At 30.8% G+C, this 16,285-nt stretch overlaps 1 protein-coding gene across 1 annotated transcript; it reads left to right on the top strand.

Annotated features, from left to right (window-relative positions):
• Positions 1 to 4,674: 4,674 nt before the first annotated feature.
• On the top strand, positions 4,675 to 15,914 carry LOC148299773 (uncharacterized). The gene is made up of 3 exons (XM_088275701.1): positions 4,675 to 4,707; positions 9,999 to 10,709; positions 11,487 to 15,914. The coding sequence occupies exons 1-3, from the start codon at positions 4,675 to 4,677 to the stop codon at positions 11,877 to 11,879; spliced, it is 1,137 nt and encodes a 378-aa protein (XP_088131827.1). The 3' UTR covers positions 11,880 to 15,914.
• The last annotated feature ends 371 nt before the right edge of the window (positions 15,915 to 16,285 follow it).

The following is a 16,285-nucleotide window of genomic DNA, read 5'->3' as shown; positions in this document are numbered from 1 at the left end:
TTATGACATTATCTATTTTACTATTACAATAATTTATTTTCAGGGTAATTACACGTTCTATGTCAACGCTAATAGCATGGCCCACGAACTGTTTGGAGACGCACTGCCTTATGGCAGTCACAGCGCCCAGATTTTATTCTTTCAGACAAAAACACCACTCCTTTGCATAAGTTACGTCAGTAAAAGTTATCCTTTTACGTAAAAACGTACCTGAAATCTGTGTTTTATTTTATTTATACAAATTGTGGGTAAAATTATAATAAGGTATAAAAATTGGAAATTGAATATATCCGTCAGCGCACTTTAGGTAAGAAAAATATAGTAAAACCTCGATATAACAGACGACTTGGGGGGAGGGAGTGTCCACTAAAGCCGGAAGTTTGATGTATGAAAACAGGTTTGAAATAAATCTAAATAAATCTGACGTCACGGGTGCAATTTGGATTGGCCAGGTCTGACTGCGAGACGTATGACGCGATTATCATGGCCGCTAAAAATTGTTTACATGCGACACTTGAATTTAAGCATGGCGATATTTGTCCATTATTATTTTGAAAAAAAACTTTTATTTACATTTTTTCATTATATCCGAGAATCGTTAAATAAAGGTCCGTTATATCGAGGTTTTACTGTAGCTGTGTGTTAATTCTTTTCTATACATTTTTTAAAAAAAATGTATCAAAAATATTATAATTGATAAGAAATTTTAAAAAATAAGAAAATAATGAATACGTTTTAACATAATGTATTGAAAATCTAATAAATATTTAAGTTATCCCGTTACTTTCGTTTAATTTTTAATTCGTAAGATGTTTACAATATTGTATTCTAATTATCAAAAAATACAATCATTCTTTTTCAAATAACTAAATATTTATTGTGTAATTTATTTCCTCCTGAAAAAATACATTGATGCATATGAGGTTTTTATTTTGTCGACTCAATTAAGAGAGTCACCATTCTGTTAAATATATATATATATATATATATATATATATATATATATATATATATATATATATATATATATATATATATATATATATATATATATATATATATATATATATATATATATATATATATATATATATATATATATATATATATATATATATATATATATATATATATATATATATATATATATATATATATATATATATATATATATATATATATATATATATATATATATATATATATATATATATATATATATATATATATATATATATATATATATATATATATATATATATATATATATATATATATATATATATATATATATATATATATATATATATATATATATATATATATATATATATATATATATATATATATATATATATATATATATATATATATATATATATATATATATATATATATATATATATATATATATATATATATATATATATATATATATATATATATATATATATATATATATATATATATATATATATATATATATATATATATATATATATATATATATATATATATATATATATATATATATATATATATATATATATATATATGTGTATATATATATATATACATATATATATATATATATATATATATATATATATATATATATATATATATATATATATATATATATATATATATATATATATATATATATATATATATATATATATATATATATATATATATATATATATATATATATATATATATATATATATAACCTGTGGAATTTACACTGTTGAATTTATCATTATTTACCAGAGGCAAATTGGTTGCTGCTAAAAAAGTACTCAAAAAGAAAAATTGCTTGGAAAAGTGCAAATTTAAGTGCGGGGCACTGGATTTCAGAAGATATAAGAAACATCATTCCTAAAAAGCATTATGAACTGTCACGAAATGAAAAATATCATTTTATTTCTAAAATATCATTTAAATACGTTTAAAAAAGTTTACGTTTAAATACTATTTAAAAAATGAATCAATCATATTTCGTATGCAAAATATTTAATTTGGTAACACTAGATAGGTAAATCTTAGAAGGTTATATACGGTGTCCATATTAGAAGACGCTACAACAGGTATACTTTCACAAAACAGAAGGGGTAAACATGGAAAACACCACAAAATTGCTAAGAAAAAAGGCGCTTGGTCAGGGATCATATAAATTCATTTCCTCGTGTCTTCTCATTCACTCATGTCTTATAATGCTTTATTTCGAGAATTAATTGTATAAATTTTTTTGAATTTATCATATTTTAATTAAAGTTTTATTGTGTTATGCTTATTTCTGTTAAATTGTTTCCTATAATGTAAAAAATATCAACCTTATTTATGATAATCAATATACGTTATGTTTTGTTTGTTTTTCCTAATGTTATTGATAATAAAATATTTAAAAAAAACGTTTTCATTCCACCAACTTTGGCAGTAAAAACAAATTAAAATAAATATTTTGGTCATCTAAGTGACTGCAACAAGGTTCTATTTGAGATAGAACGTTGTTGCATTGTGTTATTTGAATAATTTTGAAAAATCTCAAGGTTACAAGGTTCTATCCGAACTTTTTTTACTTAAAAATTATTTAATTTTCCAACTTTTCTAAAAAATGTTGCATTAAATTTGCTTTCCGGTTTGATTTAATCATATTGTTAAAATAATAATCAAGTATTTATATAGAATATTAGAGAAAACATTATCTAAAATTTAAACCTCTCATATCTCAAAACTATAAGGAATCCACATAGAAACTTGTTTCCCCAACACGACGAAATGATACAATAATTGAAATATAACAGATTTATATTATCCACTGACACTTCGTGATGGAATTGCATTTTTAATATATTATTAGATTAAAACCAATATTTTTAGCTTTTGCACTTTATTTTTATTTGACCAGCGACCCGATTTCGTCGTTACAGACATCATCAGACTGGACACAGACATCACCAGTCTGATGATGTCTGTAACGACGAAACCCGGTCGCTGGTCAAATAAAAATAAAGTGGAAAAGCTAAAAATATTGGTTTTAATCTAATAATATATGAAATATAACACAATAATTTAGATCAAATATATGTAAATAGACTAAACATATCGCTCACTCCTTTCAAGAACGTCATAAATCAAAAAACTTGATTTCTCAGGAGAACGTTTTTAAAGTTTAAAAATATAACACAATGTATTAAAAATAAATATCAAGCCACTTATTGAACTTTTTACTGTGCAACAGATCTTTTTAGGCAAAACCTGAAGGTTTTTTTTCCATTTGAAAAATAAATAGTATATTTAAAAAAAAAAAAAAACAATACCTTTTCTTCAAAATGCAAAAACAACACTTTCTGCCCTGTAGTGGGTAAATATTATGTTAAAAATATGCCTCTTTTTCTGGGATATAGTACGTTTTTTGGGCATTCCGAAAACATGCACAACTGAAAATTTACGATTTTTGATTTATGACGTTCTTGAAAGGAGTGAGCGATATGTTCCCTAGTTGTAGTTTATAAATATAGATTACTAAAAAAAGTTAATTATTGTTTAAAAGCATGGGATTAGATGTGACAATGATAACATCCGTAGAGATACATATCTCACATATTAAACAGTAATTTGGTATTGGTATTATGAAAGAAATCGACAATACTAGAATATTTAACATATAATGTCATTATCCAACGTACATTAGAACGAATCAGAATGTTTTGTATTTCAAATGCAATTTTAGTTTTTATTTATTTGTGTGTCATATTTGATGATTATCGAATGATTCAAGTTGCAGCAAAGTCTGCTTCGTTGGTAAGTATATATTTTTCAATTTTCAATTCAAACCATTATGCGCACCCTAATGGTGCATAGGTCACTGCATTATATAAACACAGTGTTATCTTGATCGTTAACACGAAGGAAAGGTGATCAGCCCTCCGCTTCAGGTATCAGTCCAAGGTAATACTGAATAAATATTTTAGTGAAAAATCGCTTATATTCATTTGACCCCCCCTGGGAATCGAACCCGGGACCTCCAGAACGGTAGCCGCTTTCCTTTACGCGTTAACAATCAAGATAACACTGCGTTATTTGTTTTAGTGCCCTATGCATCATTGGGTGCGGATTAAGGGTTTAAAAATATCGCTTATTCATTCAACAACGGCATATATAAAAATCGTCAATTTTCAGTTGTTCATGTTTTCGGAATGCCCACAAAATGTACTATATTCAGCAAAAGTTGCATGTTTTTAACTTAATATTTACCCGCTACAGGGCAGAAAGTGTTGTTTTTGCATTTTGAAGAAAAGGTATTGTTTAATATATTTTTTAAATATACTAAATATTCAGGTTTTACCTAAAAAGATCTGTTGCACAGTAAAAAGTTCAATAAGTGGTTTGATATTTATTTTTAATACATTTTGAATATTTTTAAACATTAAAAACGATCTCCTTAAAAATATTTTTTTTGGTATATGACATTGTTGAAAGGAGTGAGCGATATATATTAACGGATCAAATGTGTATGTGAGTAATGAAATGTAATTCGTCTTATAATTTAAGGGAAAATATTATAATCAGTTGGAATCAATTGAACTATGCCCCGATAAAAAGATAAACAACAAAACACTCATCAACGAAATTCGAATTGAAGGTGCAGAGTAGGTACTAGAAGGCAAAATGTTCGTTTTCAAGGAAATTGGACCAATTCAGGTAATTGGATAAGGGTTATTTATATTGAATATTTATTCCGATGTAGGGTTGCTAAATAGTCCGTGACAGTAATCATACTAATATGTTTTTATTCTCTCAGACAAATGTACGGCAAAACGATGTATGACAGATGTTTGAATGGTCAAATAAGTAAGACAGATAAGCATTATTGATAGATAATGCTTATCTCTGCCTGATAGATATATGTATATCTAAAGATGGAAAGGAATGATTAATAAAGGTATAGAAAGGAGAATGAATGATGGGAACAGAGTGAATGGTGCACTGAAATCAGTAATGGGAATTGAAACCAATCAGTGAAAGCTAAACTGGCAATACACAAAGGAGTCCTGGTACCAATTTATAGAAGTAAACTGTGGATTTGGCAAAAGAAGGATGAAAGTTTACTAATGTGTGGCAAAACGATGTTCGAATGGTGAAATAATAAAATAGTGCTAGGCTGAGATAAGCATCGATAAAATTAAGAAAGGTATTATTTGAGATGGTTTGGGCATGTGGAACGAATGAGTGAAGAAAGAATAGTAAAACAAATTTATGGGGCGTATGTGCCTGGTAATAAAAGAAAAGGAAGACCGAGGTAAACTTGGCACCATCAAGTATTTCAAGTACTTGAAAGTGGTCAGGTCAGGAGTCGGAATAATCGGCGAGTATGTATGAAGAGATGCATGAATATGGAAGTCAAAGACAATGGTATGCGCATGTAAGGAGAATGGAACCATCCAGACTCCCCAACATTGCACTGCACGGCCAAGCGCAAAGTAGACGACTCCCAGGCAGGCCACCAAAGAGATGGATTGACAGCTGGGAATCTACGTCGCAGGAGTCTAATCCCTCAAAAACAAAGAAGAAGAAGAAGCAAATTAGGAGGGAGGAAGTACTACAGAAATGATCCTGTGAAGTACAGTCCAGTCCCGAAGAAGGAACAAAAAAACTCTTGTTATCATAATATAAATATGCTTTTACATAATACGTAGTACCTACTTACTTTCAGGCTAGATTGCGTTCATACATTTGGATGAACGGGGAATACCGCCAAGTGGTCACTCTGAGTTTTAAGAAATTGTGTCAAGAAGAATTTTTACAGAAGGTTTTGAAATATCTCCCATTTGGGAAAAATTGTCATTTAAGTCCTGTAAGTATATCCCGACCTTTTACTTGAATTTACGTAAATTATAAAATAAAATAAAACTATTTAGTTTTTTCCATATTTATTTTATTTGACCAGTGACCGGGATTTGTTATTATCGACGCAATTAGACAAGTGGGAGGCTAGACAAAATTCCATGTTACATATATACAAGGCAGGGGTTGAAAACCATGATTAAATATAATTTCTCTGAATTTTTTTATTTAAATAGTAAAAGACCTTATTGCGTTTGTTTTATTATAATTTATCTACATCAAATATTTTTTTTATTTTCCAGGGCAATTACACCTATTACGTAAATTTTGACAACATGACACATGAAATGGTGGGAGGAACGCTGCCCTACGGAAGGCATAAAGCCCAAATGTTCTTCTTTGTGCAGAAAATGCCTATAGCTTGTATAAGTTACATTACCAATGTTATTCCATTAAATCATTAACGTACATAGTTCGTTAAAATGGGAAGACAGATATAAGTTTAAAGAGCCTACTTAGAAAAGAAGAACAAAAAAATAGCCTCTCGATTTATTCTTTACAATTATTTTTTTTTGACGCCGTTTAATTTTTAGGGCGTTATTCTCTAATAATAAATAAGCTTTTATATTTGATTTTTTATTTATTTATTAAATTATGAATTTGTAATCCTTCTATTACATTTACATATTACGAATGAGAAATGAATGTTATAATTTTTCAATTAATAGTACGAGTAAATATATATTTGCTTGGCTCAAGAATGAAAGATGGGACCCTAATCTAATTTATTGAATCAATCAGAAGCGAATTTCTTGATGTAACGCATATTTTTAATTTACAGTTAACCTATTTCCAGAAACGAACGTTTGAAAAATGTATATTAAGTTCTCATTTAAGTTATGTTCATGAATACCTAATTTATAAACTAGACGTGAATATAAATACCATACTCCAAATGTATTTCTATACAATAAAATTAATTAAATATTAGAAAAGATGTTTAAATAACCCGACTCAAAAGTTATAAAAACACTTTCCCATTATGTATAATTGCTTAAAACAAAGTTCTTAGAATACATTTCAACAAGTTTTCGAAGTTATTGGTGTTTTGCGTCAAACACTGAATTCATTACATCAAATTTTAATATTTTCCTATGTATGTAATCAAATTGTACTAGATCGATCGTCTCGTTTTCGCGGCACGAATCGGTAAAAGTCGGTGATCGCCGTATAATATTTTCGAACGCACCCGAGAATCAATGCTACCAACCCACCGACGAGGTATGGAATCGTTTTACCAACTGAACGTAAATAATATTGTCGAAGTGTCAGATTTGTAAACGATTCCAATCTGATTTTAAAATGGAAGTGGTTTAGTGGTTTATTTAAGACCGTAAGAATATTTATGTTCTCACACCCGACCTTTTAATACCAGAATACAATAATGTCGGACCTTTTTAAAGTGGAGTTAACTCCCAAAGATGAAATTACTTCGTACGTAAAAGGGGAAGGCAATACGTGTAGGTTATGTTTATGCGACGGAGCAAGTTTTAAAATCTACGATGACATATTGATGGTCCATTATTTACAAACTTTCTGTGAACTCGAGGCAAGTAATTGGTTATTTAATTATTCTAGCATATTTTGATTGTATTTTTTCTGTCATATTTAGTGTTTAAATGGAATATTTTTGTTACTTTTCTCCAGGTAATACTTTAAAAAAATATGATATAATATGGGATCAGGTGGAAGATGTTGTTATGGTAAAGATATAAAATTGATAACCTTTTAAGTGCCGGCAGGTACATGTATGGCGGTACCCAGCACGCTGCGAATTTTACGACAAAAATAAAACCTTCTAAACATATCGTTATTGAAAGTGTAACATTTATTTATAAAAATTACCAAATAAATTAAGGGCGCGCCAATCGTGCAGTCATTTATCCATAATCATAAAACTAATTGTTCATGGTGCAGGGTTGTCACAAAATTTGTCATAGAAAATATGAAAACTAAATTATATGTCAAAAGTAATTGTTTATGTTAGTTTAATATTAAAAGTATACACACACACACGCTATGATTTTAAAAAATTAAAAAATAAAAATAATCAGAATCGACACTAAAATCACTGTCATCAGATTCGGCAGTGACAGCAACTCGGGGATTATTGGACAACCCTGAGCACCGTCAGTTGTTCCGACGACAAAGCTCTCTTTAATTTACATTTAAAGTGGTAAAAACAAATTCTGTTTCAATTCTAAGTATGCAAAGATATTCTCAATAGATGTCACTATGCGTTCAATATATTTGTACATTTGAAATAATTTACTAAAAGCCCATTTAAAACGACGCGTCTTAAGACGTAATTTTTGTATGAGCGGCGCTCCGTTCACAGAAAATTATGCATCTCAAGATGCTTTTGGTAGTTAACCGGTTAATGTTATAAATATTACAGTATAATTTACGGAAGTGAAACATGGAGTTGGCAAACGAAGGATGAAAGTAGACTGAATGCAGTCGAAATGCGATCTCTCAGAAGAATGTGCGACAAAACGATGTATAATAGATGTGCGAATAGTGAAATAAGGAAGGAATGCAAAGCTGAGATAAGCATTATCGATAAAATTAAGAAAAGTGTGTTGAGATGGTTTGGACATGTAGAACAAATGAGTGAGGAATGAACGGTAAAACAAATTTATGAGGCGAATGTTAGTGGGAAAATAAGCAGAGGAAGACCGAGAAAAACATGGCACGATCAGGTATGCCAAATACTTGAAAGTGGTCAGGTTAGGAGTTGTAACAATCGGCGGGTATGTATGAGGAGATGCATGAACGTGGAAGAGGCGTAGAATGCTTGCAAGGACAGAGTGGTGTGGCGCTCTATTCTCTCTGCCTACCCCTGCGGAGAAGCGGCGTGATGGTTAGAAGTAATTTACGGAACCAAGGATTTTTCAGAATGACAATGCTAATGACTCGACTCACAACTCATCTGACAGAATGCCAAATCAGGAATTACCATTGATTCCAAACAATGCTGAATATATACTAATTATCATATCGGAGTACAAATAGATAGGGATGTTTATTCAGATATCAGGAATCCATGTACAAACTCTCGTCATCTTGTTTACTTATTTTTGGAAGACATAGTTTATCAATACAGACATAACTAATAAAAGATTGGAAACTTCCTATAGTGGATGGACAATATTTGCACTGATAAAGCGTATCATAATTATTACTTTTCTATGATTAGGCTAGGTATATAATAATTATATGAAACTTTTTGATGTTAGTCGAAAATTTTCTTCCGTAATTTTATGGATATTAAGAACAGTGAATCTACAGTTATTTTACCTCTAGTTGTTATGCTTTTTGTAAATATAATTCACAGGTAAAATAAATATGATCATAAATAAAATAAATATGTATAAATATGTATAGTATAAATATGTGTAAAGTAAAATAAATATGAACATAAATAAAATCAATATGAATATAAATAAATCAGAGGTAAAATAAATATGAACAGACAGTAACGCTGGAAATTATTTGATAAATTACCAAATTTTATCTTTATGATTTTTGTTTTTTTTTTAGTAAACTTATTTTATTTTATTTTTATATTAGTTAAGTTTAAAAAAAATGCTTTTGATTTGGTTTTTTGAACTAGAAAACATTTAAACTATGTAAACTCTTTAATTAAAAAATAAAATAACCTAAATTATAATAATGATATTTTTAGTTCTATTTTTGTGAAAAAATAAAGCATAAAGTAAAATCCAAGCATAAAGTGGTTAAACAGGTGTTTATGGAAACAATGGTAAAATTTCAATGGTGAAACTATTATCTTATAGTTTACTACTCCAAGCAACACTTTAGAATTTTGACTTACTTTAAGGTGTTTGGTACTTGGAGGATTAACCTCCATATTTCGTCGTAACGTAACATTCGCGGCGAGGATCTGACTTTGGATGGAGCACTCGGAACGCTGTGCTGACTATACGAATGCTCGCATCGTAACGTGTTACGTTACGACAAAATGACTGGTCAATCCCCACCTTTAGACCTTTTAAGGACTATTACAGATTATCATGATCTCTATTTAAACCATTTAACCAATTAATTGATAATTTTACCACCAGGTTTTAGAAGAAGATGGATTTCCCGACCACGTGTGCACCAAATGTTGCAGCATTATCGAAATCGGGTCTAATTTCAAGAAACAATGTCAGCAAAGCGACCAAATTCTGCGCAACACGTCCAACCAATTTCCAGACGGTGTTAAATGCTTGGTCAAGGATGAAATGTACTCCGACGATGACGGGATCAATAACAATTACGGCTCGGATTACATGAGTTACGATGAAATAAAACCTGAAGAGTTAGAGACTAAGAAGAGGAAGAAGAGATCGTTGAGAGAAAACGGGCATAGGGTTAAACGGAAAGTTAAGAAAAGGGTATCGAAGAACAAATCCGCCGATGAATCGTTAGTAACCGATGACTTTGATATAGCTACACTGAAGAAACGGGAAACGGCTTCAAAGAGCACGCTCTGCCCGTTCTGCGGGAAGATGTTCCCCAAAATGTCCTCGTTGAATTCCCATCTGAAAACGCACAAGACTGACAGGCCGTTCACCTGCGATATCTGCTCAAAGACCTTCTTTGAAAAGTGGCACTTGCACGAGCACAAGAAGATCCACACGGACGTGAAGAGCTACCCGTGTGAGGCGTGCGGGAAACTATTCAAGACTCCCAGAGATACAAAAAGGCACATGGATATGGTGCATAAAAAAGCGAGGGCCGTTCAGTGCACGCTTTGCCTGAAATATCTCTCTTCAAGTTCTGGCCTAAAAGTATGTTTATCAGTATTTTTTCAATCATATTTACAATTTCAAATTTACAATAATGGGTTTTTTTAATACATTTACAATAATGTGTGCTCACTGGGTTTTCCCGTGCCAAGGGCACATTTTACAATACATTTTCAAGTTTTTTAAGTTATCTGATTAGTAATTTGTGTCAGCCTCCATGGTGTAATGGTTGGCGAATTTGCTACGATTCTCATCTGTCAAATAATCATTTCTCTCTCTCTCAAAAACTGCTGTTTACAAATACCCATGTCAAATTTAACACACTTAAGGCGGGAAAAGCATATCTACCCGTTCGGTCAATTGATGCTTAAGGACGGGAATGGTATTTTTACCTTTTTAGCCGGTCTCATTTCAAAGTCAGAAAAGAAGGAATTGTTAGGTAATATATCTAAAATTAAACAAGGTTTATTGGATTGAATTCTACAATTATTTATGTATATGTTAATACGTGACGCGTTTCTTCTTATTAAGACATTGATAATGTCTCAAATCAAAAACTTAAATAAACTCAACACATTATATTATTAAAATACATAAATTACTGAAAAGTTTTTTTTGTGAATTTCAAAATTGACAAATTTTAGTATTGGCGTTTAACGTGTTAATAAATATAACAAAGTACTTCTACCCGCTATATCACTTTTTTTTTTTACCTCATCTCTAAAATGTTTACTGACCACTGGTTTAGACAAATTCTAATCCATTAATGTGATTTTAGGAATTTTTAAACCATTGCATGTGTTTACTATTTGATTACAGTTACACATGAAGAGTCACACCGGCGAAAAAGAATTCCAGTGTGATGTTTGCAACAGAAAATTCATATCCAAACCTTGCTTGACCCTCCATCTGCGCGTCCATACAGGAGAGAAGCCATACTCTTGCAAGTTTTGCGAAGGTAAATTCGCAATCCTCAAGACCTTGAAGGAGCACGAGCGAATTCACACCGGAGAAACCCCGTACAGCTGCCCGGTGTGCGGGAAGGGTTTCTCGCAAAAATCCAACATGAAGAGCCACTTCAGGTATAACCATCGCGGCCTGGAGTTTTCCATGGAGCGAAAACATTTGCTGAACTTGAAAACAGACGATGATAATGACTCCATAGAATCCAGAGATTTAAATCCCAAAAGCATGATACCGGGTTATGCGTAGGTACTTATACATTTTATTTATAATTGTAGTTTTTATCACAGCGATTCTTTTTCTCAATTACTGAGGGTTTTGACCCTTGCCGAAGCGATGTCTTTTCTCCAGTTATCCCTTGACTGCGCTGCATGTAGTGCTCCAACCACCGAGGTGCCTGCTGCTGTCGTAATTTCAATGGTCCATCGTGTGACGGATCTTCCTCTCCCTCTCTTCTCCTTCAGACTACCGATCACAATCAGTCATTCCAGGCTATACTCATTGCCGTTCGCAACATGTCCAAAGAACTGAAGAATCCATTGTGTACAGAGATTGGCCAGAGTCAAGCCATCCAAGTGTAACTCCTGACGAATGGACTCATTGGTGCGTCTAGCTTTCCATGGAATTCGGAGCATGCGCCTCCAACACCACATTTCAAACACTCACAGCAATAATATGCATATTTAAAAGATATTTATGAGGGCTGTTATGATCAATCAGTGTTTATTTATGAGAAACTGATTAGGAGATCATAAATATTTTGGTAAATGTGCTATCTCCATTTATACAAGTTTGTCATAGATTTTTAACATTATCGTTACTTCAAAAGCATTATGAAATTTGACAAATGTGTGCTTTTCATTTTATTTATTTTCCGTTTGACCAGTCTGAGCCACATTAACGCATAATCAGGTACAGCTAGATGTTTATAAATATCAGAAAGTACTGCTTTCTGAAGCCCCTTAAATAATTATTACAAAATACTGTCCAAACGTGATATTCATCATCACTGAAAAATAAATATATATTTTATTATTTTAACGTTTCAAATATGCAATATAATCAAATAAATTAAATACAAGTTTTATAAATCCAATAAATTTACAATATTTTGCTCATACTTTGAAGCTAACTTCATACAGTGCAATTTAATTGTGTGTGATTAGCGGCGGGTGTATGTAAATTATTGCAAATATTTTTAATTTATACAACCGAATCTTGATATGTATATAGTAAGAAAATGTCGTTAAATTGTATTAGGCTACACCACTATCTCCAAGCTGCATATTTCTGAAAGAGCTAGAGTTCACATGGAAAATGATTGTATTAATATAATGGACATAATTATTTTTGTACATTTGTTTTTTTAAATGAATAAATTTAAATTTATTTATGTCAGGGTTAACACGTTCACTCTGTTCAATATAATGCGAACATTTATATTTGTTATTTATTTTAAAGTTGTGTAATTCATAATTTGTTTGTGCTTAATAATTACTTACTTCAACCATATCCACTCCCTATGTGGAGCATACGGAGTTCACAAACTGTCTCCAGGCTTTTCTGTTGACTACCAGCTCCCTTGCATCCTCTCAAGTCAGGTCTACATCCCGCAGTTCAGACGATAGCTGGTGAGGAATTGTCAGCAGTGGTCGTCCTGGGCGGCACGAACCTGATGCCTTGTAAAGGAGGCAAGCCTGATGGCGGCGCTCGAAAGGCATGCGGACACATGGCCTAGCCAACTGAATCGCCTTAAGCAGAAATAATTAAGTTTCTCGGTAATTGATCTAATCTTTAGAACAAAACTCTGCCGTTAAGTGAGAAGAAGGTACCTGTGTTTATTTTTCAATTTGTAAAAGCATATCAAATGTTCATGATTCTTGAAAGAGATTTCTTTATTTTTATAAAGATAGAGTGATATGGTGCTCCTCTCTGATATGGTGAACTTCTCTGCCTACCCTTGTGGAGAGTGGCATGATGGTCAATTAATCATACTTATTAATATGAGGATGTTGGATATCGCATTTAGCTACAGCGCTGGAGGTCCCGGGTTTTATATCCAAGAGGGTGAAAATAAGTGATTTTCACTCTCATATTTATTTAATATCCCCCTAGACTAAACCAATCCAATGAATGATCAGATAACACTATGGCAGTGCCCTTTGCTCTATTTAAAAAAGTATCAATGTTTCACAGTGCTCAACTTCAGTGTCGTAAAAAGTAAATATTTGTATACCCATTTTTACCCCTGTTTATTATTGTAGTTGATATTGTAATACATATATCAAACCAAACAGGGTTTTCGCTACAGTTTAATTAATTTTTTTGTTAAAATTTAATATTTTTATAAGTAACTATCTTTATGATTTGGTTATACAGGTTTTTCACTTATACAACTAAAACAAAGTTAAAAACTTTACATTATAAAAACTAAATTGGACGCCTTACAAAACAAATTGGACGTTATATTGTATTTTATAAAAAAAGTTGAAATTTAAAAAAAATATATTCATATTAGTACGACATACAAATATCGTCAGTGTAAATACCTGCCCACACCTTTTATTCTTAAGACTAGCATGTGTGTTAGTCGGCAAGTTGGCAAACCTGCGCTGCGTGCTGTCATAGTCTGTGCGCGTGATGTGTACTTAAGATTTTAGACAAGATTTTCAATACTACTTTGAATCATGAGTACTACTTTGAATATATTTTTAAAAATTTAATTTTTTCGTCAAATACAATAAAAATTTCGATTTGTTTTGTAAAATGTTTTATTTAATTTGTTAAACATCCAATTTTATTTGTAAGGCATCCAATTTGGTTTGTAAAATGTCCACTTTAAAATGAAAAACCTGTATGACATTGAAAATATATCTACTGTGCTCAGTATTTTACACAGGTTATTGACGAATGATCAAATTTTTTATTTTAATAATCATTTAAGATGTTAGTGTTCTTTTATATAAAATGCAGGTACATACATAAGCTAGAATCAGAAAAGAAATATATCCAAGTGAGAAAATTTATTTAAAATAATAATTAATCAGAAATTTACCGTTATCTAAATTTTTCTGATGTTTACAGCTTTTCAAATGTTGTGAGTCAATTAATGTTTATAACGGTTGAAGATATTTGTTTCAACAGTAGTACAACATGTTAAAAGTACAGTAAAACCTCGATATTATGGACCTCTTTTTAACGGACTTCGGATGTAACAGACAAAAAATATGGTCAAATGTAATTTTTTTTTAAAAAAGTCCTGTTAATGCTTTGTATGCTTAAATTTAAGTGTCTCCGCATGTTAACAATTTTTAGCAGCCATGATAATCATGTCACACGTCTGGCACTAGAATTTGAAACATAATGGCGTCCTGCTAGTAGACTGCACTTAGCCGGAGCAACAATAACACTGCCAAAAATTAAATTATCAGTGGTAAGATCACATCTCGACGATCTAATAACATTTATCAACTATTTGTCAGAAAATGAAGTTCAACTATTTATATGAATTTTCGTAATTTTAGAATTGAAAATAAAAAAAAACAGCAAACTTCAAAAGTGCCAACAAAACTTATTCCTTTTTCAAAGCAGGATTACCGAAAGTAAGCGCATCAGTAACAGCAATGTCACTTCACGGCGAGTGTCCGAAGACAATAAAGAGATTTTTGTTTGTGTTTTGTATTGCTTATTTAGAGGAGGTTTTGTCCGCCTCCGTGGTGTAATGGTCAGCGTGTTTAGCTACCGTGCTGGAGGTCCCGGGTTCGATTCCCAGGGGGGGGGTGAAAATAAATATTAGTGATTTAACACTGTAATATTTATTTAATATTACCCTGGACTGGTTCCTGAAGCGCAAGAGTGATCACCTTGCCTTCATGTAAGTAATGATCAAGATAACACTGCGTCAATTTGATGCAGTGCCCTATGCACCATTTGGTGCGGATAAGGGTTATAATAATTGTTTATTATTATAACAATGCATGAACGTGGAAGAGGCGAAGAATGTTTGCAAGGACAGAGTGGTGTGGCGCTCTATTCTCTCTGCCTACCCCCGCGGGGAAGCGGCGTGATGGTTAGTTAGTTAGTTAGTTTTATAATTGTTTATTTATGTTTAAACAGTGTTCATATTTTTAAAAGAAAGTTTATTTATTTATTTTAAACCTGTTTGTATATAACGGACTTTCGGCTTTAGTAGACACACCCTCCCCCCCAATCAGTCTCTTATATCGAGGTTTTACTGTAGTTGTATTTTTTTCTGGATAAGTGTTTGTGTTGCTCACTTTATTTAATTACAGGATACCCGTGTATGTATGGGAGTAAACACATAGTATGTAAATTTAAATTTCCATACATCATTTATACACTGTTTTGAACCTATTATTATTACTATTAAAAATAAATATTAATACTGTATAATTTCGTTTAGTTAAATTATATTTTTTATGCTAGTTTGTTATGAATTTGATTCATAAAATCGACTGTTTATTAAAATTTAAAAATAAAATAAGAAAAAAGCTATTTTATCAATTTATCGTGATAATTTAAGAATTATGAATTTAAGTTAATTGTTAAATTTTATTGTAAAATTTTATGTATTATTGTTAAGTATTAACTTAGTTTAACATTATTTTATAATAAAATAACTAAATTAAAATAAT

The sequence above is a fragment of the Brachycentrus maculatus genome, unplaced genomic scaffold (genome assembly GCF_059751285.1).
Source record: "Brachycentrus maculatus isolate JH-2025_06_01 unplaced genomic scaffold, ASM5975128v1 h1tg000958l, whole genome shotgun sequence".
Classification (NCBI taxonomy): domain Eukaryota; kingdom Metazoa; phylum Arthropoda; class Insecta; order Trichoptera; family Brachycentridae; genus Brachycentrus; species Brachycentrus maculatus.
This window is presented reverse-complemented; position numbering and strand designations above follow the sequence as displayed.